Genomic DNA, 25,371 nt, shown 5'->3' with positions numbered 1-25,371 from the left:
AGGCCTGGGAGCGGGCGGAGCCTCGAGGGGCTGCGGCTGGCTCCGCCCCGGGCAGCGCCGGGGCGAAGGGCGAGGGGCGGGCGACCCTGGGTCGGGCCACGCGAGCGCCTTGCTTACTCCTCTGGGCCGCCGCAGTGGCAATAAAAATAGCCTTCCGGACCCCTTTAGTGTGGGTCATGCCCACTTCTATCTCGCTTTATTGTCACCACGACCGAAATGGGGAAACTGAGTCCCAGAGCGCACTGCACTTGGAATCAGTTGAGTTTCTCTCTGGGCTCCCTTACCCAGGACCTCCAGAGCCGCGCACCCAGCAGTCGCCCCGAGTGAACTCAGGGTCCACCTTGGATTCAAGTCCAGTCGGTCCTCTCTAGCTGTGTGGGCTGGGCGCATGACTTCCCCTCCCCCTGCCTGCCTGGAAAATAGGGCGAACCACCACCTCGGAGGGTGTTGTAAGGTTTAAAAATGTTGTTGACATTTCGGGGTATTCATTACATCATTTTATGTGATAGTGAAAATAACCGGTGGCCGAGATAGGGGCCTGCTGGGTGAACGGTGGGTTGGCCACAATGTTTACAGGCCTGACAGAGTTGGCCACAATGTTTACAGGCTGTTTAAGTGCAGAAAGCAGGTTCTAGAGTGGCATCTCTATAATCCCTTTGGAAAACAAAGATATAAAATTGTGCTTTCCCCTCCTGGGTTTATACTCTGGAGAAATTCTTGCACGTGTCCACGTCAAAGCTCACAGCAGCCTTGCTTGAAATAATGCTAAAGTGGAAACAGCCCATGTATCTATCAACGGGAGAATGGAATTTTTTTACATGTGGTACCTTCACAGTGTGGAATATTAAATAGCGGGGGTGGGGTGGGGTGAGGGAATGAATCGCTACAATTGTAAGGATGAATCTTGGAGACATAAGGAGTGAAAAAGACAAGTCTCAGAAGACAAATGAACTACACAATGTATTGTTTGCGCATATATAGCAGGCAGTAGGCCACCTCTTGAAGGGACAGAAGATAGCTTTTGCCTATCAGAGTGATCCAAGTTTTCAAAGCAAAAGTCAAGAAACCAGTTGTCTCTGTTGGGGAGGCAGGGATGTGGGAGAGGGGAGGAAACACTGGGGTGTGAATTTCTAGTAAAGGTCTGGTCTTTAAGTGGGATATGGGCTCAACAGGTTCATTATATTATGTTTTATAACTTACAGGTATTGATAAATGCTGCCATTTGTGTGTACCACAGTATTTTTTTAAATTAAATTTATTGGGGTGACAGTGGTTAATGTGAACATATAGGTTTCAGGTGTGGGTTTCTATATTACAAGATCTGTTTATTGCTGTGTGTGCCCACCCCCCAAAGTCATATCTTCTCCCATCAACATATATTATATATATATATTTTTTGTAATCCTCACCCGAGGATACTTTTTCCATTGATTTTTAGAGCAAGCGGAAGAGAGAGAGGGAAGGGAGTGAGAGAGAAACATCAATGTGAGAGAGACACATCGATTGGTTGCCTCCTGCACTTACCCTGACCGGAGCTGGGACTGGAGCCGGGATTGAACCTGAAACCCAGGTATGTGCCCTTGACTGGGAATCAGGAATCACACTGGAGACCCTTCGGCACGTAGGCCGATGTTCTAACCACTGAGACACTGGCCGGGGCTGTCACAGTATTTTAAAAGAAAGATATGGAAAAAAGGAAAGAGAAATGAAAGTAAGAACATACTTTTTGCCTTTCATAGTGATTATAGTGTTAATGGTGGATATTTCTGGAATGATGAGATTATAGGCTGCTTTTTCTCTCTCTTTTGGCTTAACTCTATTTTCCAAAAATTTTAAGATATTGGTTCTACAATGTTTATATTTAAAAACGTAGTTTTAATTTATAAAAAATAAACTGCACATATAGCATGATTCCTTTTTTAAGAAATACATCTGTTGATGCGGGCATGTTTGTAAATGCACACAGAAGGTATCTGGAAGAGTCTACGAGGGGCTACTGGCAGTAGTTTCCCCTGGGGAGTGGATGTGGGGTGGAATGGGTGGGTGCTACCTTCACTTTTTGTTTTATGAACTTCCAGGTTGTTTGCATGGGACTAATTTGATCAGTTAATACTACTTTGTTTTTAAAACAAAAGGGGACAGGGCTAGGTCCAGCTTCCAGGCTGTGGAGACAGCCCACCGGGGGAGGGCCAAGGGTGCATTCAAGGCTTCCTGCCCCTCGGGTGTCCACCTCCATCTGCTTGCTGACCCTCAGCCCGTCCCCTGCCCCCCTTGGCTGCCTGCCTGCATGGAAAACCACAGGGCAGGGGCCAGGGCAGTCAGGCAGGAAGCCTGAGGAGCCCCACTGCTGGCGCTCGGAAGAGGGGAGCCCCTTGCCAGAGGTCAGCCGGCAGGCTGGAGGCTGCCCTAGGGTGGGGCATCCTGTCCCCAGCCCTTCTCCCTGACCCAGGCCAATGACCTCTGGAAATGAGGGTGCAGCAGCCCAGCTCCTAGACCAAATCCGGGCCTGGAGCTCCCCCCTCAGGCCTGCCTTGTCTCCCCGGGCCAGGCATCTCCAAGAGGGTCTGCGGTGGGGGTTACCTTTCCTGGGCCCTGAGGGACAGAGTGAAGAAATAAAATGGAGCCACTCTAGTCAAGCTGCTAAATTACTAAAATCGAGTAGGTTGAGGTATGAGGAAATAATTCTATTCTTGTTTTACTGGGAATTTAAACTTTTAAGTCCCACATGAATGCCTGTATATACATCAAACCTCCAGATAACCCTCTGATTACACCCTGAAGGACAAGGAAAGGATGCTCACGTATCCAGACCACCTGACGTCCAGCCTCCTGAGCAGCAGTCACAGAGGGTGGCCATCTGGCGCCAATCCCAACGCTAAGAATGTAAGTGTGATGTTTCTCAGGAATGTACTTTTACTGAGAGCCCTCAGCTTGCTTTCTTCTCTGAAACATTCCGGGCATTGCCTGTCTTTCCAGTTTGCAAGCCCTAAGACTCTTGAACAAATTTTTATCATTTATTTCTAGCCAAACCCTCCAAATTCTTTCTGAGTTTGCCCTACTGCCCAAGAACACAAACAACCACTTCAATGACAAGCCTAAGAGAAACAGCAGCCCCTGAGTGTCGGGCACTTTCTCCTGTGATAAGCACTTTGCAAGCAAACCTCACTGAATCCTTAAAATAACCTAGGAGATGGGTACTGCTGTTGCCACCACTCTCTAGAGGGACAAGTGGAGCTCAGAGTGTACATGGGGTGGAAGCTGAATAGCCAGCAGTCATCTCACTCGGAAGCCCCAGGCCTGCCACACCCAGGCCAGGACCTTCATGGATGGGCGGCTGTGGCCAGTCCTGATTCTCCCCCACCCTGAGCTGCTCATGATCTGGGAAGATGGCCTCTGCTTCAGCCTTCCTGCCCCAGGGCGGGGATCCTGGGTGTCACCTCCCTTCTTGCCCCTTAGCAATCTTTGCACCATTAGGCCCAAAGAGGGGCTGCACACCAAGATGCCCCCCATCACACTCCTCAGAGCTGGGAGGAGGCTCCTGCCACAACTTCCCCCCGCTCCCCGCCCCAAGCTGCCGGAACTGCAGTGGCAGAGAAGGGGGTCCTCAGTGAGTCTTCAGCAGGCTGGAGCCAGTCACCAGACCAGCCAGGAGCCAACTGGAGGATGTCTTCCAGGAGGAAGTAACTGGTGGATGGCTCCTGCCAAAAATACAGATTATTTGAACCAACCCAACAGTAAACACGCTGCCTGAGGGGCAGGGCCAGGACAGGGGCACCTCTGTCACTGGGCCCGAGGGTGAAGCCAGTATATTCCAGGGGATGGAGTGGGAGGAGGCAACGGTCTGGGAGGGGGTTTGGTTTGAGTCCCATCAGAAGCAGCGGCCCCTGAGCCGTGGAGCCCAAGGATGAGGCTCTAGGCTGGGAGAGCTGATGGGCGTGGGAGGTTTTCATGCCCATTTGTCACCACCAAGGAGGAAAGGCAACCCCACATATCAAGTGTCAGCCCTGGGGACAAGCACTTTACAGGTGCCGTCTCTCTGAATTCGTACAATCCTGCGAGGCAGGGACAACTTGTTTTACAGACGAGGAAACTGAGGCCCAGAAAGAGGCACTAATCTGCCAGAGACCCATGGCAGGAAGTAGAGCCAGAACGAGGTGAGGCAGGTCTGACGCCGAGGCCTCCCTCGGAGCCCAGTTCCTCCACCCACCCTTCCTTCTGCCCGACACCTGCCCCGACACCACCGCTGCCAGGCCAGCAGCTGTGGTGCAGCTGCCAGCCTGCTCCCTCCCACGGCTGCGCTCCCTGCTTCCCCAGCTCGGGGCTCTCCTCCCGCCTCCGGCTCCTGCAGAGCCTTCTGGGCCTGCCTGGCACAGTCGGGGGAGGCAGGGCACAGAAGGCAGTGCTGTGGGCCAGATGCCAGGACTCCAGCCTCTCTTGAGAAGGTCACCAGACTCCTTAAGGACAACCAGCTACATAATTTGTGTGGTCCAGTAAAAATGTGCAGCTCCTTGTTAAAAAAAACAAAAAAACTCATTAGACTTTCAAGTCAGCATCAGCAGAGCATTAAGCTAAACAAGGCTAGATCTCCCAGGGCAACTGCACAGGTCACACCCACGAAGTGGCCGACTCCTGGAGCTGGAAGCTGGACCCCAGGGCTCCGTCCCAGCTGAGCCTGAAGTCTGGGAATCTGGTCCTCCATTAGTCAGTGTCCTGGTCTCCAGATGAAGGAGGGAAGAGGAAGGGAGGGCAAGTGAAGCCTGTGGACTCTTTTTAGCATCTTGGTTCAGGGCCCAGACAGTCGGGCTCAGCTCTCAGACCTGGGACTCCATCCTAGCTCAGCCTAGTGGCTTCGCCTCATCTGTAAAGTGGGCCACGAGGCCCTCTCCCAGGTTGGCTGCATGCCCTTGCTAACTGTTTGCTGGTGGGCCAGCTTTCTCCACTTTACGGGTGAGGAGAGCAAAGCTCAGAGAAGGCAAGCCTCGGGCTGCCCCTCCTCCCAGACTTCCTTTCTTGCAGTGTAACCCACTCCAGAGTTAATAGGGAATTTAACCGGAAGTCCTTGGAATTTGACCCTGGACCAGGGCATATGTGGGGTAGAGCAATTTCCTTCCCACCCTGAATCATTTCCGTCCAGGTCTTACTCTCCTCCTACTACCCCCTGGGTGCAGGGCGGGAGTCCCATGGAAGCCTCTGAGTTGGGACATGCCAAGCACAGGCACAGGGCCAGACTCTGACCTGGTGGGGAAGGTGGCAGGCTCTCAGGGAAGAAACACGCAGGCAGATTAAATGGCCAGAAGCCCAGGCAGCCGGGTTTGGGGAAGGGCCCCAGGTCTTGGCCTGCCCTCAAGTCAACAGGTTATGGGATTGTGGCAGGGTGAGGAGCCCCCACTCTTAGCCTCAGACACAAACACACTTCAGACAGGGTTCCAGAAAACACATTTACCCGTACACTCGAGGTGACCCTGGCAAGTCACAGTTCAAAGGCCCCTTTGCCTATGGAACCCCAAGCTCTGGGCTGCCCTGACCAGGGCAACCAGCCTTGGAAGTGTGGCACCAAAGGTGGGTGGAGGGGGAGTGTAGAGAGGAAGGACCAGGGCTGGTACAAGGTTGAAGGTCACGAAGCTGGTGAGTGGGGGACCATCAGCCCTGTTGGCAAAGGCCACTGGACAGACCCCGAGGTGGGATAAACCCCAAAATTAAGATTCAGATTACTCAGGGAGTGGGGGTGGGGAGGAGTATACAAAGGCCACTATGGCCCCCTCTTCTCCCCTTCAAGTCTGGAGACCCGAGATGGCTCCAAGTGTCCCCAGGCTAGGGCAGGAAGGATCCCTAGGTCCATCCGGCATTGGCAGAGGCAGGATCCATAAATTAAATGTTTCTGGTGGAGTGTGAATGGAACGGAGGCCTGGTGAAAGCAATGCGGCCAGCCAGGCAGTGGGGCTACTGGGTCCTCCAGGACGGGTGGGCAAACACGATGGGTTTCTTCTTGGCCCAGCGGGAGAACACAGCCTTCTCAGTGATGAAGCGGTGGGCGCTGCGGGGCGCCCGCTCATGTGCCAGGTACATCTGACACTCGTCCAGCCGGCCCTTCTCGAAGTAGTGGTAAGGCACTGAGGGGTGGCTCTTCTCCCTGCGGGGTGGGGAGCAGGGACAGGCGTGGGGCACCAGAGCTCTCCCGCCTCCCGCTAGACTCTGCACCTACCTCGGCCACCCTCACCAAGTACTACAGGCCCACGGAGTCCCATGCCTGGTCTCAGGGGAGGCCAGGACACACAGGGGAGGGGAAGGACAGCTTGTACATCCCAAAGGCCAGTGTTTGAGCCCCAGCTCCACCTCTTGCAAGCTGGCTGACTACAGGCCAGAGACATACCTGGTAAACCTCAATAACCCATCTGTAAAATGGGAATCCACCTTCCATGCTGAGTCCATAGGTCAAAAAGATGAAGACTATGAAGTGCCTGCTGGTGCTGGGCTCCTGGTGAGGAACCCCTCAAGCCCTGCGACACATACCCACCTACTTGTTGGCACCATGCACGCAGGTGGTCTGGCCAGGTGCCTTGGCAGAGGGCACACAGGCTCCTACCATTTCACCCACATACTCAACAAATAAGTTCCAAAGAGAGGGTGAAAACATGGGATCCTTTCTGAACTTGTTAGTTACAATAACACTCAAATATAACATTAAAAGTAAAAACTTAGGTGCACTACATCACTGACATATGCTCGGCCCCGATGCTGCAGTAAGTGCTTCTGTAGACTGTTCGCTGCGTGAATGTTTCTACAACCTTCTCTCTTTCACAATAAGGAAATGGAGGCCCTGGCGGTGGCGTGACTGGCCTGAGGCCACACCGGCAGAGTGGAGATTGGTATCAAGCCTATCCCAGAGGCTGAGCCCATTCTCCCTGGGCACCAGCTCAAGGGATGTCTGTGTCTCCACCACCCACTAGGAAGCCCACACACCCTCCACCCCACAGCTCCTAGATCCTCGGGTGTGAGGCCCAAGGTCCTCCCAGCCACCCCAGCTCCCCTCCTGCCCAGGGCCTGGCTGGACTGACCTGCAGTAGCTGTCGCTGACCATTCCATAGACAACGATCTCCTCGCATAGCTCCAGGGCAAGGATCATGGTGAACCAGCCGGTGCTGAGAAATGAACCTGACTGCCTCCTGGCAGGGGAAAGACACAGTCACTTCCCCACTCTCACTCAGAGCAAGGGGTTTGTGGAGGCCCTAGCCTCTGCTCTCTCAAGGCACAGCACTGGTTACCCTCCCAGCTGAAGGCCGCTCACCTTGACCCTTACAGAGGGGGTCTTGGGGAAGGCTGGAGAGGGGACAGAGGTGGAGCTGGACACAAACCCAGGTCTGTTCAACTCCTCACCACCCACACAGGGCTTGTGCAAACCTTTGGACGATGGTGTGGGGGCCCTGGTCACATCCTCTCTGTATCTAAGGGACCAAACTTGGGGAGAGAGTGGGAGGCAGCAGAGCAGTGGTTGAAAGTGGGAAAGGGGGTTGTCTGGAGTAAATGGTCTTTGATTCGAAGCCTGTACCTGCTCTGGGGTATCAGATTTTCTCATGAACCTCTCTGAGCCTCAGTGGGCCCATCTATGAAATGGGAACAATTATAGGTGGTTATGGGGAGGAACCCTATCAGCCCCAGCAGCACCCCCCATGCCTTCACTCCTAACTCTGAACAAGGGGCTGTGTGGCCACCCCGGGCCTCCACTCTCTCAAGACACCAGCACTGGTTACTGTCCCAGCTGAGGGCCACTCACCTCCACCTCTACAGAGGCATTATGAGGTGGTTCAGTCCCTCAAAGCAAGCACCTCCCAGGCCTTGTGCTGCCCAGGAACCTGCCATACCCAACACTAACATTCTCAAAGAATGGGGCAGCTGGGAGGGAACAACTGAGAAGACAAGGAAACAAAGGAATAAAGCGTATCGGGTGGGAGGTGATCATCAGGTGGGGTGGTCAGGCAGGGCTGCTCTGAGGAGGTGACATTCCACCCAGGCCTGAACGGCAAGAAAGGGTCACTCATGGGGAGATTTGGGGGAAGACCCCTCTAGGCAGAGGGAACGATGTATGCGAAGGCATGCAGGTGAGAACCAGTGTGCGTGTGTGAGGAAGCCCAGGCGGCCCAGAAGGGCTGGAGCAGGGCAGGCAGGGGCCAGATCATGCAAGCCTGGTAGGCCAAAGAAGGGGGGGGGGCAGTTTGGATTTTATTTTCCATGTGAACCGAAGCTGCTGTAAGGTTGAGGGTGGGTAAATTATGGGGTGAATTCACTGGGGCGGATGGAGCTCAGACTACGGGTGTCAGCAGGAACAAGAGATGGGGGTGCTGCAAGGACAGGGAGGATGGTGGCACCTACGGGAGATTCAAGACCCCATCGTACGTGGCAGGTGATGGAGTGAGGGGAGTTGGGTGGAAAACTGGAGGCTGGCAGCTCTATTTCCTGAGCTGGGGGCAGGGGAGGAAGAGGCCGGGATAAAATGAGATCTTGGATGTGGTACTTAGCCCAGTGCCCGGGACACGAAGATGGCTGCTAGGGCTGTAACTGCTCCTTTATTTTCTGGAGGGGACTTCCCAGACCAATTCAGGTCTCAGAGCACCCCTTCCAGGGGGAGAGCTCGCTGCCCCTGCCCCACGCTGGCCGGTGCTTGCAAGGCCGGATGCCACCCGCCACCACGTGGGATCCTCGATCTATGTCCGAATGTGAGGACGACAGTCTCTCTGCTCCCCGCGCCCCATGAGGGCAGGCCGACTGCGAGCGGCCAGGGCGACCCGCGGGGCGCTCACCGGTTCTTGCCCGTCTCGTTCTGGAAGACCTGGTCGCAGTAGGCCATCATGCGCTCGGTGAAGGTGTACACCTGCAGGCCCGGGTACATCCTGGTGAGCTGCAGCAGCGTGCGGTAGGTGCGGCCGCCCAGCGCGCGGTCCATGTTCCTCCCCTGGCCCCACACCACGTAGAGCGTGTCGCGGGCCTGCTGGAAATAGTGGGAGTAGTTGCGCAGCAGCAGCGGCACCGTCGTGTGCGAGATCACCCGCAGGGTGCTGCGCCGGCCCACATCTGCCTCGAAGCCCGAGGTGGGTGCCTGGTTCATGCGCAGCACGCAGTCGGCGCCGTCGATCTGGGCTCCCAGGCCCGAGCCCAGCATCTGGCCCGAGCTGGACACCACGGCACAGCTGTGGCAGGGCCCTCGGACCAGCGGCTGCAGGGGAGGGGAGAGAGAAAGAAGGGTGTGGGCACCTAACTTACGGTCCCTGCTTCCTCCTCCCCAGAAACACCCACTGACCTCACTTGACCCCTGGATCAACTCAAAGTACTTCATCCACCCATTTTACAGATGAGGAAACAGGCTGGGTAGGTGGAGTGACTTCCCCAGGGTCATACCAACAGCAAGTGGCAGAGCTGAGGTTCCAGTTCAGAGCCTTGTGCTTCCTCATTAGCCAGACACAGCCCATGTCCCTACTGCTGAGGCCCTAACCAGCCCTTCATCATGAATTCTTCATTAGGGTTACAGAAGCAAATATTTATAAAGCACTTAGCGCTGTGTCTGCCACAGGCTGGGTGCCCTATATGTGATTGTTAAGTAAACATAAATTTCAACTCTTCAAAATCACTCTTAGTCACTCCTTCCTCTGCCTGAGCTTCACCCATGTGTCCAGTTTACTAAGTAACAGCAGAGCCTTTAGTGCCCAGGACAATGTTGGGAGCCTCTGGTTCTGAGCCTGAATCCTGGCTCTGCCCCTTTCTAGCTGTATGACCTCAGGCACGTCACTTTGCCTTGCTGAGTTTCAATTCCCTTATCTGTAAAATGGGGATAAAAATAGCATCCACTTGACTAGATTTTGAGGATTCCATTTAAAATGCGTGGAGAGTTACGACACAGAGCTAGGGCACAGTGAGGGCCCAATCCCCATCTCAAGATCCCCCAAGAGGCAGAAGCAGAGCCAACCAGCCTGCAAATATTCACTTGGGGTCAGGACTCAGGTCTCCCAGAAGAGGATTTGTTCCCTGCCCCAGGCCTCCATGCCCTCCTGGGGGAAGGCGAGTTTACAAAGGCCTGCAAAGGATATGGAACATTAATTCCAGTTAATAAAAGACACACTGTCATATCCCACTCAGGGACATTTCATATCATGTTGATTTAAGAACTTGTAGAACCATTTCCAAACTGCAGGAATAAAGAACAAGGCTTCCTTCTGCCCTCAATGTGAGCCTATCCTGACAACTGGGGTTTGTTCAGATCCAAGCTCACCACCAGCCCCAGGAGATGTTCTGCTTGTCCTGCACAGTCTTTAAAATATTTAATTAATCCCTAGTTTATAAAAACCAACCCTCTTGACATTCAAGACTTGGATTTCCTGCTTCTCTTAACAACCCAGACGATCTAGCTACCCTGAGTCCACACCCCTGTGAGCTCAGAGTGTCTGAAATGAACACTGGTCACCACATAGAAGATAGGACAGGGTCCACCAGCCCACCGCAGCATCTGTCCCTCCCTGGCCAGACCTGTGGGGCACTCGAGTTTGTGTGCCCCCCCTGGTTGCTTTTGCATCTTGATGAACTATTCCTACAGCACCTGTCCTGAACACTGTCCAAGAATCACCGAGTTGAACCTTCACAGCAACCCTACAGAGAGGAACTACACGACCATCCTTTACAACTGAGGCTCAGAGGAATGAAGACCCGAAATAGGTCTCCTCCAATCCAGGGTCCCTGAGCTCACCTCCCTCTGACCCACACTCAGAGAGTCATCAACTCAGAACTGGGAGCTTCCTGCGCTGGGCGTCTGTGCAGGATGCCTTTGAGAAACCTACCACGTGGGGCCACTGAAATCAGGGTGAGGGGTGTGAAGTGCTCAACTCTCGCCCAGCAGAGCTGGCATGGGGCAGTGGGTGCTGTCAGGGCAGGGGCTCAGATACCTCGTCACCCTGGGCTCCAGTTTCCCTGTCTCTCCATGAGAGGGACAGCTCTGGGTTGTCATGACTTTTATCTGTGTCTCTTCTATCCCCAAGAGCAACCAGCACAAGGCAAAACACATCGAAGGAACCAAATACACACTTGTTGAACAAATGGATCATGTGTCCACAGTTCAATCTAAAGATGCACACGATGCTCCTATCACCAGGATGTCACGATGTCTGTCTCCCCCCTGGCATGGGAGCTCTACGTGGCCCACCCATCCCCAGCACTCAGCTGACAGCAGCCAGGTAACATTTGTTGAATTAAAAAACTCATTTCCCCTTAGAACTTGGGGCTCAGAGAGGTGAAAGGACTGCTAACATCACACAGCTGGTGAGCATGATCACTAAGCTGACCTGGCATGAGCCCAGTTCTTACTATCACCCAGAGAGTTGCAGGGGACACCCCAGCATCCTTGGCCTGCCCTCAACATGCTACCTGGCTGACTCACCTTCCCATCTGGCACTCTGCTATATCCACTGAAGTGCAGGGGCCTTGGCAGGGTGGGCCTGGAGTTGGTGGAGAGGTGGGGGCCCCGGCAGGAGGCCAGGCAGAAGGGCAGGCAGGCCCAGCAGCACAGCAGGATGTAGGCAGCAGAGAAGCCCAGGGAGCACAGGATGACCAGCAGGAGCCGACCCTGGGGAGACAGTGGGCATGAGGTGGAGATGAGGGTCCCTGGGGCTCCTAGAAGCTTCTACAAGGGGGCTGTATCCCAGTATCATGGGTCCAAACTCCAGCTTAGTAGCTCCTAGAAAATCAGCAGAATCTAAAGTCTCCATGAATCCAGCCTTCCTCTGGGCTGCCAGGCTCAGGGTACAGGAGGCTCTGGAGATAAGCCCTATATTGTAGACAAAACCTACCTGGGGTGAAGTGTGTAACTCAAAGCCATACAGCAATGAAACAGCAGAGTCAGACCCCAAATCCAGGCTGCAGAGCCCATGCTCTTAAGCAGAAGCCTAGGTGCACTGTGCAGCCTTGGGTATGACTCTCCACCTCTCTGGGCCTCTTTCCTCCTCTACAAAATAGGGGTCGATGACACCCGCAGTGTGAACTCACAGTGGTGAGAGTGCTCTGTATATGTAAAGCGCTATGTAAATGAGGACAGGAGTCAGACCCGGGACGGAGGCTATTAGTATGACCATCTCCCATCCCCTCCCCCAGATGACTCAGGAGCAGTCTGCCAAGCTGATGATCATGACCTGGGTCAGCAGTCTAGGTGAGTAAGGGGGTCAAGAAGGGGATATGAGGGAAGTGTCATTCAAGAAATGGCTGCCTGGGCTGGGTAGCTCGGTTGGAGCTTTCGTCCCAATACACCGAGGTTGCAGGTTCGATCCCTGGTCAGGGCACATACAAGAATTAATTGATGAATATATAAATAAGTGGAACAACAAATAGATGTTTCTCTCTCATTCTCTCTCTTTCTCCCTTCCTTGCACTCTCTGAAAATAGAGAAAGAAAGAAAGGTCTCAATAATTGAAAGCTGCTGTCCAGGGGCTCTGCCTCCAGAAACCATATGCCAAAGGCCATTTGAACCACGAAGCCCCACTGGAGGGCTAGCCCTGCTGTCAGACTTTGTGAGTGCCCCCAACCAAGCCTTTTAGGAGGGGCCACCTGGTTTGGTGGGAGGTCAGGATCCAGGGCTGCCATTGTGTGCTGGGCTACCCTCGTCACCACCTGTGTCTCTCTGGGCTCTAATTTCCTCAGGTCCCTCAGCCACCTGTCAGAGCACAGGCTAGTGCTCTTTGAAAACCAGAGGTGGAAAAGCAGCCCCATCGTCCCCCCCAGGAATATCTCAATGAAACACAACCTTTTCTGCCCACAAACTGTATCAGTTTCTAAAAATATCTCTGTGTCGCCAGCTGGGGAGTAGGGTGGGGAGTGTTCAGCCCCTGAGGACTCAGGCTCTGCCTGGCATCTGGTGCCCTGTGCACAAGGGACCCAGCGATCTCAATTCAGGCATTGATGGCTGACTCTCCCAACATCGAGGGAGCTCTTCCACAACCAGGGGCTCCTGAATCAAGTCAAGAGCAGCTAAACTGAATGTTCACACCACAGCCCACTCCTAGGCAGGTGCCTCACCTGGGTGACCTCCGGGATGCTCACACGAGGGAGTGCGATTATCTCCATTTTACCAGGGAGAGGGGCAAGACACTGAAACCAGAGAGGGACCACCACCTGTCTGGGGCCACACAGCCTGCCAGATCAGAGCCGGCCTTAAGGCGAGTCTGCCCGTCGCCCCAGCTCAGGAACAGTGGGGTCAGAAGTGCCAGTCCTGGGGTGCGCGAGGCGACTGAGGCTGCTATGCTGGAAGCCACCTCCAAGTCCCCTGTGAGCTGTCCTTCCCCCCTGCTTACCTGAGCCTTCATGCTGTCAGTGCCGCTCAGCAACAGGGGGGGTGCTGTCTCCAGGGCTGGGAAGGGATGGGAGCCAGGCACCTGTCAAGACCCAGAAACTCAGAGCTGGGAACCAGGCCTCAGAGGAAACTGCCCGGGGAAACTGAGGCAGGGGAGGTACAGGCCTGGGTCAGGGCAAAGGGCTTCTGAAAATCGAAGTCCCCAAACACCAGGCAGCACTGTCCCGTCCTTAAGGGGCTGGAACGGGTGACCTTTGGGAACCTTTCCACCCACCCAAATCCCATTGTGCAGATGAGGCAAGAGGGGCACAGCGGGGGAACCCTGGGCTCAAGGTCGCCCCTCGAACCTGGTCAGATCGAACCAGGAGCCAGGAGCTGCGACGCCCGCCCACCCTCCCGCCTCGCTACCCGCGGGGCGCGAGGCCTGGGGCGCGGCGGGAGGAGGATTTCCGCCCCTCTGCCCGGTTCCACCGCCCCCCCCGCCGAGAGCTAACCGGGCGGGCGGGCTGGGGCGCGCGGGCTGCGCTCGATCCACCGCTCGGAGCTCCATGGCCCGCGGGCCGGGTAAACCGGGTGGGAAGCCGGAGCCCCGGGGCACAGGGGCGCCGTTACCGCGGCTTCTGGAGGCTGGAAAGCGAAGGTGCCGTGCGAGGCGGGGCCGCGACTGCGGGGCGGAGCCGGGGGCGGGGCGGGGCCTGCGCGGGGCGGGGCCTCCGAGCGCCGCCGGCGGCCGGGCCCGGGGAGGGGGCGGGGCCTGCGGGCCGGGGGCGGGGCCTGAGCTCAGCGGCCGGAGCTCTTTTGGGTGCTGGCCCGCGGGTCTCCGCTCCCGCCCAGGCTCAGGGCGCGCGGCCCTTAGAGCGGAGACCGAGCGGGTGTCAGAGCCGCTCCGCCGCGGACGCCTGGCCGCCCGGACTTGAGTTTCTCCATTTCCGAAACTGGGGAGGGCGTCGGTAGGAAAATGAAACAGGGGTTTGGGGTCAGGCAGCCCTGAGTCTCAAGTTGGTAGGGTTGTCAGTGAAATAACGGGACACCCAGTTTCTTTGGAATTTCAGATAATGAATAATTAAAAATCTGAAATTCCAATGGAACTGGGCGTCCTACGTTTTCTGTGGCAACCCTGCTTGGACTATCTGTGTGGGCAGTTAGGCCTATCATGTCCTCAGGGCATTGCCAGCGCCTGCACATGCCCACACACACCATGTCTGTTGAAAGAGCGGCTTAGGAGGGCCGGGAGTCTGGGCCCGGAGCGACTTAGGAGGGCCGGGAGTCTGGGCCCGGAGCGGCTTAGGAGAGCCGGGAGTCTGGGCCCGGAGCGGCTTAGGAGGGCCGGGAGTCTGGGCCCCGTGAGATCTTGGATGTCACTTCCAGTCCAGCCGCAGGCCCTGACTCAGCCCATTCCCAGAGACCCAAAGGGAGTGAGGGGCTGAGCCAGCGTATCTAGGAGCGCAGGATTCTGGGGTTCTCACTCAGCCCTGTGCATCCAGACCCAAGGGAAGTGTGGGGCCAAACCCCAGCTTCCTGGTGTGCTGCCCTAACACCACTGAGTTTCCACAACCCATCCACCCAACCTCCAGGGCGGGTGAAGAGCTGAACACACCGGATGTCTCAACTTCCTGCTGAGTCAAAACAAGAAATTCTCCATGGCTTGTGTTAGCTCAGAGAGGTTGTCACCCAAGGCCACCCAGGTATCTAGGGGTGATGTCCTATATCATCTATATCTACATCTGTATCTGTATCTATATGTGTGCTTCCAGGAACCCGCACTCCAGTCCCGCAACATAAGCGCTCCCTTTCCTCTTCTTCCCCGTCAGCCATTTCCCTCCTTTTCTCTGAAGGCCAGTGGGATGGCAGTGTGGTGTAGCTGAGCAGCTTTCCCTAGGTCCAGAGTCATCCAGGTCCGGAGGTCGCTCTTGGCCCGCACAGCCCCCCCACCACCACACTGTCCCTACCCACTCTCAACTCCAACCACAGGGAAATGTTCCTTTATTTCAAGTGCCAGGTTCTCTCTCACCCCAACCCTTTGCTGTGCCCGTAACCTGGGACCCTCCTAGGGTTGCATCTAACTCTTCTGATATCAGTTTAGAGGTTAGAAACAACCCCACCTATCAAATACTTAGGTGGCATCCCTTCCCTGAGCTTCATGGCCCCATGCGCCTTCACAAGGCTTTGTTATACCAGGTTGCTTTTGTCACCACCCCCTCAACCCGCCCCACCCCCGACTGTGAGCTCTCTGAAGGTGGAACCTGTGCATCTTGCTCCACCTCCAGGTGTCCAAAGCCCAGCAGAGGGCGTGTCACATACATAGCAGGTGCTCAATAAATATTTAATGAGTTAATGAGGTCCATTTCCACCCTTCCATCTTACAGATTAGGCCAGCGAGGCACAGAGAGGGTTAGCACTTTGCCCTGGTCGCACAGCCAGGCCCCAGAGCAGCACTAGAAGAAAGGCCAGCTTGGGCACGGTCAGATTGGACTGATGTCAGTGGCCGGGCTGGAGTCTCCTGGAGGAGGGAGAAGGAACGATCAGGGGCTATGTGGGCACTTTGCTTCTCTGCTCCTGGTGATGTTTGTTTGGCGAGGGCCCTTGGTCTGCCCACCAACCAATTCTGCCCCCATTTCTCAGATGAGAAAAGTAACTATCACAGGAGAGCAGAGCTTACTCAAGATCAACAGTGGACCCAACATAGTGATTCCCAGAGCTGCAGGTCCCTCAATACCCCAACTTTGCCTACCTACATCCTTAGAGGGCCTTTTTTGAGCCAGGGGCAGGGGCCTATGTTCTCGGACTGACCTTGCCACTTACCGGTGCGTAAGCCCCTTAAAGTCTCTGGGCCTCCGTTTCCCCATCTGGATGACAAAGGGCCTGGGATAGAGCCTTCAGCCTCCCCCCTTTCCCAAAACATGAGGACAGGGCTACAGGAGCTGGTGAGTAAGAATATAGGGCTTGTGAGTCCGAAAGGCATAGTCGAGTCCTGGTTCCAGCATTTATTGCTGAGTGATCTTGCTCAGTCCCTTCAACCCATCAGCCTCCATTTCATGGTCTGCAAAAAGAAAATAATAGCATTTTTGAGGATATAATGAGCTAATGTGGGTAGTCCCTGGCACAATGCCAGCCTGGCACAGCATCGCCATCAAACAGGGGTGTGTCCTATTAGTTAGGGAATGCTGCCCTCTGGAGGCCGCCTGGAGGAACAGCAGGCGAGGGGAGCCCGACCCGCGGACCAAACCAGGCTGGACCGCGCGCGCTCCGGGCTTGAGCCCATTGTCCAGATGGGGAGAGCGCGGCCCGGCGCGGGTCACTCGGTGTGCGCCTCCACCCACTGGCAGAGGCGACGGGCGTAGAGAGCTGGGCTGACGGTGGAGAAGGTCCGGTTCGGGTAGCGCAGCGTCTTCCACAGGTGCTCCAGTCGCTTGCGGAGCCCGTAGACGGTGGCGAGGTCCACGAGGCCCAGGAAATAGCGTTGCTCCGGCCCGTCCAAGATGTGAAGGGCGTTGGGGCCGTCGGGCAGCAGGCGGAGGTTCTGCGCTCCCGGCTCCTCCGACTTCTGTGCCCCTTGCACAGACCTGGGGGCCCACAGGGAGGTGAGGCTACCACCTCCTCCGGGGGACCCCGGTTGACCCTTAAACGTGGCCAGGCTGCCTTTGGGTGGCACTCTGCCCTCTAACCCTGTGCTTCCCTTGTTCATTTCCACACCTTCTGAGGGCCAGGCTGTGACGTCAGATAAACTGGGAGGCTGAGTAAAGTGTAGCTGATGGTCTAGACCTGCACTGGCCCATAGGTAGTCACTAGCCGCATGAGGCCTTTGAGCAATCATATGTGGCCAGCCCAGTTGAGATATACTGTATGTGTAAAATATATTCCGAATTTCCAAGACAGGGTGAGCAAAAGAATGTAAAATATCTCATGAATATTTACACTGATTCGATGATGAAATGATAAAATTTTGAATGTATTGAGTAAATAAAATAGATTAATATTATTTTTACCAGTTTCTTTTTACTTTAAAGAAGCGACTAGAAAATGTAAAACTACATGTGTGGCCTTCATTACATTTCTATTGGGTAGTGCAGTTCTAGAGCATTGCGGCCACGCAGACCCTGGCTCTGCACTCACAGGCCACGCCACTTTGGGCAAGTCTTGTCTTTGGGTATTTCCTAAACTTCTGTTTGGGGTCGTCCAGCCCTGGAAGTTTCAAGGTAGTAAAGCTGAGACCTTGAGAACAAAGCCCAACTCGTTTGCAGACGGTGTGTGTTTTGTTTGTTTGTATGTCTGTTTTCCTCAAAATGTATCCAAGTCAGAAGATGCCTTTCATTGGGCCGCAGCCCCAGCCAGAAGCAGGTTCAGTTTCCTGACTTTGTTCTCCTGGAGGTGGGGAGGAGGTGGAGGTGAGGTGTCACTGAGGGGCTTTATTCCTGCCCTGCCCAGGGAAGTAGGCCAATGGCAGTGGTCTGGAAGGCCAGTCAGGGTACTGGTATTCTCTGCGGTGCCAAGGTGACATGGGTGCTGGAGAGTCGTGTGTGTGTGTGTGTGTGTGTGTGTGTGTAGGGGTGTTTTGAATGAGAGGCTGGGAACTGGGTGGGGGTGGAGCTGGGACAGTGGTTATTTACCAGCCAGCATAAAAATACTTCAATATGACAACTGTTATATGCAAACCCTGGCTTACTGGTTGAATGATAGCTGTGACCTAAGTGCCAGCGGGGGGTAGAGGCCAAGGGAGAAGCTGATCTAGCTTGGATGGGCAGACTTGAGGAGGTTCTGTGCCCCATGGCAGGAACTGCACCTTCTGGTCAAGATGTGCTCAGCCCAGCCAAAGGGCATGGGGAGCCATCACCCTAGATCCTGCCCAAGTAAGGGGTGGGGATGAGGAGCTGGGTGAGTGGGTGTCATTCATTTTTCACTCGTCTTTTCCACCCACCAGCTCAAGGGACTTATTCCCTTGAAGTGCCTGTCTTAATCCTACATAATTCTGTTTAACCACAGAAGTGGGTCTTGAACTGAAATCCAATGAACTAGCCAAGTACTAACATGAATCTTCAGAAGTCATTCTACAACTTCCCTTTCCTTCTCTGAGCCTCAGTTTTCACATCTTTAAAATGGCAATGAGCCACTTTAATGAGGCTCATGGCCAGCATGCAAGGAGTGACAGTTACTATTACAAGGGGAGGACAGCGTGCTGTTGGTGCCAATGGTGATGACCTCAGGGTCCTAGAAGTGGAATGACTGGGTTAAGAGATAAGAGCTTTCTAAGACAACAATTAAATAGGTCTGAAACCTGCAATGGCTCCAAATCCCCTTCTGAAAAATGGGCAGACTCTCTGAATCCAGACTAAAGCCCTTGTCCAACTGAATCTCGCCTGTCCTTGCTCCTGCTGTGGTCCACCTGTGCCCACTACCCCTGGCAGCCAGGCCTCTCACATGCGCACACACTCTCTCTCACACTGCACTTTCCAGTCTTCAAGCCTTTGCCGATTCGGTTCCCCACCTGTCCGTCTGTCTGTTTTTCCCACGCTCTCATCACCTCATTCTCGCCGTTGCCCCTGGGGGCGCCCACCTGGCTGTGCGGAAGACGAGGCTGCTGCCTGGGCCCCTCTCATCCCCCTGGAGATGCTGGAAGGCCATCAGGAGGCTGTAGTCCAGCACGTTGAGTTCCCGGAGGAAGGCGGTGTCCAGTTCCATCTGCCTGAGGAGCCAGCTCCGCTGGGGCCCTGCTGGAGCATCAGCGCCTCTGCCTGAGTACTCGTGTGCCAGGCAGGGTGCTGAGGGCTCCACACACATCTGCCCCGAAAGGGTAGGTGTCGTTACTGTCCCATTTCACAGATGAGGAAACTCATCTGTAATTTGCCTTGGTCACCTAGCTAGTAAATTGTGGAGGCAGGATTTGAACCCTGCTCTGCCTGACTCCAGAATCTGGGTTCTAATGCCTTGGGCAGAGGACAGTGCCAAGGACACCCGCCTGACTTCACCCTAAATGGAGGAAGAGCAGGCAGTGATGGCTCTGTGGCTCACCCAGGTCGATGGTCTTGCCCTGGAAGTTGAGGTCCTTCAGCACCAAGACAAGGGGGCTGCCCTCAGGGGCCGGCTCCACCCATCGGCTCACCTCACAGCCCTTGATGTCATATCTGGAGGTGCGGGGAGTTGGGGAACACAACAAAATCCAGCTTTACACAGACTTGAGACACAAAGGGACTTTCACAAGGTAATAAGAAGAAACAAGAGCTTCCACGGGGTGACTGTTCAGATCCTCAGCACAACTCCATCCTATTATTATCCCCATGTTAGCGATGAAGTGTAAGGCTCAGAGAGGCTCTTTGACTTGCCCAAGGCCACCCAGTAAGTAAAGGGCAGAGCAGGGACTTGAACTCAGGCCTTTGGAAGTCCAGTGCAGCCTGTGCCTGACTCTCGGCACCTTGTCATCCCCGGGGGTGTCCCGGGCACAGGGGTCCAACCCTAGGCAGGAGCACCAGGAAGGCCTGGAGGGACCCAGAGGCCCTGCGGGAACTCTAACCGGGAGCCTCAGGAGGGCAGAATCAGGCCTGGGAGGCGCTGAGGGCACCGTTCAGTCAAAGGTTGGGCTTGAATCCCTGCTCCTCACAGAGCAGCTGTGTGGCTGCTTGCCTCAGTGTCTCATCTATAAAATGGGAGTGAAAACTCCTACCCCTCAGGGTTGTTATGGAAACAATATGAATGCAGGTGGCTCAGCACAGTGCCCCAGGCATCCTGAGTGCTCAAGAGATGACAGCCGCGTCTCCGACGCACCAGGAGACCCTGGGAACGCCCCTTCTCCCCGGGTCTTCAGATTCGCGGTCTATCTAGTGGGCGTGGGTGCTTCGGGGGGCACATCCCGAGCGGGGCCGGGGCCCTGGAGGCCGGCTCACCTCTGGGAGATGCGGCCGGCGGGATAGAAGACGCTCTGCATGACGATGAAGAACTTCTGGGAACGGGGAGGGAGTGAGGGAGGCCAGGGTCGCACCTGCCGCCGCCCCTCCGGCCCGGCCCCCTCGCCTCGGCCTCACCCACCTTCTTGCCCCGGGCCACCCGCAGACTGTGCACTCCTGGAAGGGGGGAGGGCGCGGGGTGAGGGGCCCCAGACTCTGCAATCCGGGCTCCATGGCGCCCTAGTCACAGCTCCAGGCCAAGCCTCCCCAAGTCCCGCCGCATCCCGAGCCCGCCCCTCCAGCTGCGCCCCCAGGCCCCTTCCTCAGCCAAGGCCACCCGCCTCTAGACTCAGCCCCGGGGGTGCAGGGTCCTCTGGCAAGGCCTTGCGCGCAAACCCTGCTCCAGGACCTTGCAGTCCCAACCCCGCCCCTTTGGCCCCGCCCCCAGCCCCCCCCCCCCCCCCCCCGGCGCTACCACTGAGGACGCGCCCTGCCCCGATCTCTGCGGGAAGTCGGATCCGCCTCCAGTCCAGGGACCCCGTGCCCTGCAACGCCCCCTTCCCCTCCTCTCTCTCTTCTCACCCCTCCCCCCACCCCCACCCCCAGTCCCGGGACCCCGGTGCGTCATACCCAGCAGCCGCGCCAGCAGCGAGTGCGGGTGCCGCTGCAGGTGCTGCACGTAGCGGGGCAGGTGGGCGAGCAGCGCCCGCACCTCCCTGCGCCTCTGGGTCTTCAGGAAGAAGCGCTGGTCGTGGCTGGGGGGGGGGGGACGGGAGGAGGGAGAGGTCACTGACTTAGCCGGGTTGGAGCGGCTCCCACGGGCTCCCCGACCCCTCCTGTCCTTGCATGGCTCTGTCTCCCCAGGGCCGGGCCCTCGCCCTCAGCCTCTCCTCTGACTTCTATCGAGCTGAGACCCTCCCTGACCTGGCCTTTATCCTCTCCCCAAATGCCACCCTCCGCCCAGGGACACCACGCCGGCCCCTTCCCCACCCCTGCTGCCAGCTCACGACAGGAAGAAGCTGGCCTTGCTCTTGGAGGTGCTGAGGAACTGCAGGTAGGGGCCATCGGGCCCCAGGGCGGCCTGGTAGTCCTCCTCGGCCAGGCCCAGAGAGTGGCGCAGCCAGGCGAAGGCGGGGCCGGCCAGGGTGCCCAGCTCGAAGCCCTGCAGGGGAGGGAGAGCAGCCCTAAGAGCGTCCCTGGGGTCCAGGCGTGTGCAGTTGGCCCCAGTGAACCACACCCTTTTGAGGCACTGTACCCGTGGGGAAACTGAGGAGAGAAGTAAGATGGTATCCGCCCCCTCCATGCAGCAGTCTGAGGCTTCCTACCTCGTGAACCTGGGTCAGGACCTCAGAGAAATCCTCCTCAGTAGGCAGCCCCTGCAGGGAGGGGCAGAGGGGCTCAGAGCAAGTCTCAGCCCCCCACTGCCAGCCCCAGGATCTCCCAGCGTCTGGCACCGGGCCTCACCCCTTCCCCCAATTTGATTCCTCCAGCAAACAGGGACTGCCCTGGGCGTGCCTGAGTCGGGCAGATGGAGGCTGCAGCCCCTCCCAGGGAGATGAGAGAGTGACCTGAGGCAGGTCCTGGGTATGTCTCCTCCACAGCTGGGTCCCCAGCACCTGGCACATTCACCCAGACACACACACTGGCTAAGTGCAGCTGGATGTCATCCCAGTAAAAGGTGATGGCCTGGAAGCCAAGAGACCTGCCTGACAACCTGGGAGGGGCAGGATCAGAAAAGGCTTCCTGGGGGAGGTGACCTGTAAGCTGAAATCTGAAAGGTAGTGGAGAGGAGGAGGAGGGTACTCATAGCAGTGGGAACTGTGTTGGTGGCCACCAGGAAGGGAATGAGGGCCCAAGTGGCTTAAGTGAGTAAGGGAGGGATGGAGTATGAATGAGGCTGGACGGTTGGCCCTTGGGCTTGAACCAGCAGGATCCTGAGGCCGTGATGAGTACTGGGGAGCCAAGGAAGATTTTCACCAGGTAATGAGGTCAGGTTGTGATTTTCAGCAGGTGATGAGATTTAGAGGACTCCCTCTGGCTCTGTACTCTCCCTGGACCTCTAGGTGTCTGTGCTTGTGGGAGGTGGTCACACTGTGCACACACTCAAACAACACACATGCTCACCCGGGCCCATCCAGCTGCTGAGCTTGCAGTTGTACAACCCTTTCTGCTGAGCTAGCCTGGCCCCAGCTGAGCTCTGGGGAGGATAGGCCATGCTGGCTGGGTTGGGGGTAGGGTCCCTTCTCAACCATACACCCCGGCAGAGCTGGGAAGGCCTCAGAGACCAAGGAATACAATCCCTTTCCCCAAAGTCGTTATACATTACACAGATGGGAACACTGAGGCCCAAAGAGAAGCAGAGGCCCATCTAAAGTTACACAGCAACCACCTGGGTCAGGGGGTTCCTCACATCCTCAACACACCCTGGACTTTCTGGCTTCCTGGCCTCAGCCCCAACCCCAGAATATCCCTCCCTCCCTGCACCAAGCCCCTAATTTCCTCCCCTTATAGCCGTTTCTGATCTCCAACTCTGCAGTATTAGCAAGACAGGGCATCAGCCTGGTATTGCCATTGGTGCATAGGGCAGACTGGCCACTCACCCTGGGCGGGTGGTCCATAGAGACCTGGGTGGCAGCCCACAGCCCTGCCTGCATCATACATGCCAGCCGGTGCAGCTCATGTCCAGGGCTTATCTCAAACAGGCCTAGGCGCAGCTGCTTGTCTCGCAGACGCCAGAGAAGGCCACGGCGTCCGGAACTTGAGGTGGTTGCTTTGCGTCCAGCCACTGGGGAGGGGGCCAGTACCTGGTGACAGAAGGCACAAGAAGCAATGAGCATGTGGCAGCAACGCAGAGAGGCAAGACATGGGTAGGAGTCCCATCTCCACTACCTTGAGCCCCTCCTCTTTCTCTCTGCCTCAGTTTCCTCAGTTGTAAAATATGGATAATGCTGGTACCCACCTCACTGGGTGGTATGGGGGCCACACAGTCCCCGGCATACAGTCAGCACCCAAAATAGAGTGATGGTTATTAATAGCAGTGGCAGAGCATGCAGTTCTGCAGCCAATCCTGGCCCAAGACTATCTCTCACCAGCTGTGTGGCCTTAGGTAAGTCACCTAACCTTCTGGGCCTCATTTTCTCATCTGTAAAATGAGAACTATAACAACATTGTGGCTGATATTAACTGTTGTTACTGTTGAGTTTGAGCTCTGTGCCCAGGAACCCTTGATAGGAGCTGTGAGACGGAGGGACTCTCTCAAGTATGCCACTCATCTCTGCTGAGTTCCTCCAGGCCAGCTCAGAAGGTCAGCAGGAAGCTGAGGTCAGCCGCTGACCCATTAGCAGTGGGCACCCACCATGTGACCAGCACCGGCTGAGTGTGACCTCCTAACAGCCCTATGAAGGAGAAGCTTTTATTATTTCCATTTTCCCCGTGAAAAAAACTTAAGATGTTCTCAGGGGATACCTGCCAGACTTGCCCCTTCCTACCTGCGGTTCCCACGCGGGGTGTGTCCTGGTCCCCGCCCTGTGCAGGACCCCTCAGGAGCTTGGATGGGGGTGTGTCCGCCCCGCACGAGCAGGGGAGGCCCGGCTCCTGCTCCCTAACCATTCCCTCTTTTGTCCTTTCTCGGGTCAGCACCTACCTCTCGGGGCCCCGGGCTCGGTGCGGCCATGGTCCCCGCAGCAGCTTCCCGGGCTCTGGCAGCATCCCCCGCCGCCTGGCCACCCGGCTGCGGGAGCCAGGCCCCGCCCCTGCTTCTGGACTGACCAATCGCGCGGTGCCGGTCGCTGCTGCACCCAATCCGCGCGTGAGTCGCCCGCAGCCTCCCGCGGGGCCCGCCTCCGGAGCTGCAGCATCTTTCTGCCAGCGGCCGGGGCGGGGCGGGCCGCCGCGCGTTGGTCAAGGACCCTGGGGCGCCCCCAATTCCTCCCGTGGGTGGGAGGACTCGGGTCTCGGGATCGCTCGGGGACCTGAGTAAGCTAAATACAGTCCCGACCACCCGCTCTGGCGTGAAAGCCCCATTGACGGCCTTGCGGGTGAGGAAACGAAGGTCCAGAGAGGGAAGTGACCATCTCCAGGTCCCCCAGGGAGCCTGGGGCGCGCAGTTACTCAACACTAGTATTTAACACGTCCTACGGGCCCGGCCGGGAGCAGTGCTAGGCCCGGGGACTTAGCGGTGAATGAGAGGGAGGAACGCGGCCGCTAGGAGATCTTTTAAAAGCATACATGGGATGATGTCACTCGCTTAAAGCCTTCACTTCTCGCCATGGTCCAGGCCCTTCTGCCCACTCTCCGGCCGCACCCCAAACCACTCTCCATACCCCCACTGCACAGCCACAGGGATCCCCGCTAGCTCTTAGCCACCAAACACTCTTGGGGCTCAAGCAGCCTTGGGGCTGCTGCAAGTGCTGTTCCCTCTGCCTGCCGTCCACTTCCTTCCTCCTGCTCACCGCCTGGGTGGACTTTCCAGGGCTCCCGCTCCTCATTCTCGGCCACATTGCCTTGTTTCACCTCCTTCATCACAGGCGACACTGCCAGGTATTGTCTCGTTCACTTGTTTATTAAGCCGCCTCCTAGGATGGGGTATCAGGAGGGCAGAAACCGTGATAGGCTGGTTTCCTGGCTCAGCACCTGGCACGAACTGGTGTTTGGTAAGTAGAGATTGAACCAACATGAGTAGCATGTGCAAAGGGCCTCGGGGAGTCCCAGGAAGTGAAAGGCGGGTGTGGTAGGGGGTGGAGTGAGTAGGAAAGAGCAAGGGAGCAGCAAGCACGCAGGCTCCTGCTGGCCATGAGGGGTGAGGGGTGGGGAGCAGGACAAGCATTGTAAGTGCGTGAGAAAGATGCTCAGATGTTTTCCAAAGGTCACTGGTTGTCATCCAGCCAATCTGGAGGGGGCTAGAGTGGGCAGAGGGCAAGTACGAGGAAACCTTTGGTGATTTAGGGCAGAAAATGATGGCTTTGCATCCAGGTGGCCGGGGAGGGGAGAATTCAAATTGACAGGATTTGGGGTCTCGTGGATGGGGGCTGCAGGAGAGAAAAGCTAAGGTCAGTGATGTCTGCCAAGCTTCTGGCTGGGGTCAGGGACACAGAATGCCAGTCATGAGCGGGGAGAGTCAGATTTGGGGGGCGGGGTCTGAGAATTCAGATCATGACTGGATGAATTTGAGGTGCCATG

General features: G+C 56.4%; 2 protein-coding genes across 7 annotated transcripts; both read right to left on the bottom strand.

The window, feature by feature from the left end:
- Window positions 1–5,424: 5,424 nt before the first annotated feature.
- On the bottom strand, window positions 5,425–13,967 carry ST6GALNAC4 (ST6 N-acetylgalactosaminide alpha-2,6-sialyltransferase 4). Of its 2 annotated transcripts, none has more exons than XM_081151378.1 (6): window positions 13,813–13,967; window positions 13,320–13,400; window positions 11,417–11,602; window positions 8,796–9,208; window positions 7,056–7,163; window positions 5,425–6,130 (listed from the first exon to the last, which is right to left on the bottom strand). In XM_081151378.1, exons 2-6 carry the CDS (start codon window positions 13,329–13,331, stop codon window positions 5,941–5,943), a joined length of 909 nt encoding a protein of 302 aa, XP_081007504.1. In that variant the 5' UTR covers window positions 13,332–13,400; window positions 13,813–13,967; the 3' UTR covers window positions 5,425–5,940. The 2 variants fall into 2 exon arrangements, with proteins under 2 accessions (XP_081007504.1, XP_081007505.1); XM_081151379.1 differs by lacking the exon at window positions 13,813–13,967 and adding an exon at window positions 13,666–13,798.
- A 1,653-nt stretch (window positions 13,968–15,620) lies between these two features.
- Window positions 15,621–23,927, bottom strand: PIP5KL1 (phosphatidylinositol-4-phosphate 5-kinase like 1). Of its 5 annotated transcripts, none has more exons than XM_081150410.1 (11): window positions 23,837–23,924; window positions 22,794–22,997; window positions 21,519–21,569; window positions 21,201–21,355; window positions 20,824–20,948; window positions 20,336–20,370; window positions 20,194–20,249; window positions 19,325–19,437; window positions 18,870–19,023; window positions 16,121–16,881; window positions 15,621–15,818 (listed from the first exon to the last, which is right to left on the bottom strand). In XM_081150410.1, the coding sequence occupies exons 1-10, from the start codon at window positions 23,864–23,866 to the stop codon at window positions 16,614–16,616; spliced, it is 1,191 nt and encodes a 396-aa protein (XP_081006536.1). In that variant the 5' UTR covers window positions 23,867–23,924; the 3' UTR covers window positions 15,621–15,818; window positions 16,121–16,613. The 5 variants fall into 5 exon arrangements, with proteins under 5 accessions (XP_081006536.1, XP_081006537.1, XP_081006538.1 ...); XM_081150411.1 differs by having other exon boundaries at window positions 20,194–20,228; window positions 23,837–23,914; XM_081150414.1 differs by having other exon boundaries at window positions 15,623–15,818; window positions 18,870–19,026; window positions 21,449–21,569; window positions 23,837–23,896.
- Window positions 23,928–25,371: the final 1,444 nt, after the last annotated feature.

The sequence above is a fragment of the Miniopterus schreibersii genome (genome assembly GCF_964146895.1).
Source record: "Miniopterus schreibersii genome assembly, chromosome: 11".
Classification (NCBI taxonomy): domain Eukaryota; kingdom Metazoa; phylum Chordata; class Mammalia; order Chiroptera; family Miniopteridae; genus Miniopterus; species Miniopterus schreibersii.
This window is presented reverse-complemented; position numbering and strand designations above follow the sequence as displayed.

Bases quoted from the DNA above. Each gene is read 5' to 3' on its own strand.
- ST6GALNAC4 (XM_081151378.1), bottom strand. The intron at 7,164-8,795 runs GTGAGCGCCCCG...TTCCCCTGCCAG, and splicing joins AACGAGACGGGCAAGAACCG to GAGGCAGTCAGGTTCATTTC. The intron at 6,131-7,055 runs GTCAGTCCAGCC...CCCACCCCGCAG, and splicing joins GTCAGCGACAGCTACTGCAG to GGAGAAGAGCCACCCCTCAG.
- PIP5KL1 (XM_081150410.1), bottom strand. From the start codon at position 23,866: ATGGCCGCACCGAGCCCGGGGCCCCGAGAG. The intron at 21,356-21,518 runs GTAGGAAGCCTC...CCTCCCCTGCAG, and splicing joins TCCTGACCCAGGTTCACGAG to GGCTTCGAGCTGGGCACCCT. The intron at 20,250-20,335 runs GTGGGTGAGGCC...CCCCGTTCCCAG, and splicing joins GGGTGGCCCGGGGCAAGAAG to AAGTTCTTCATCGTCATGCA.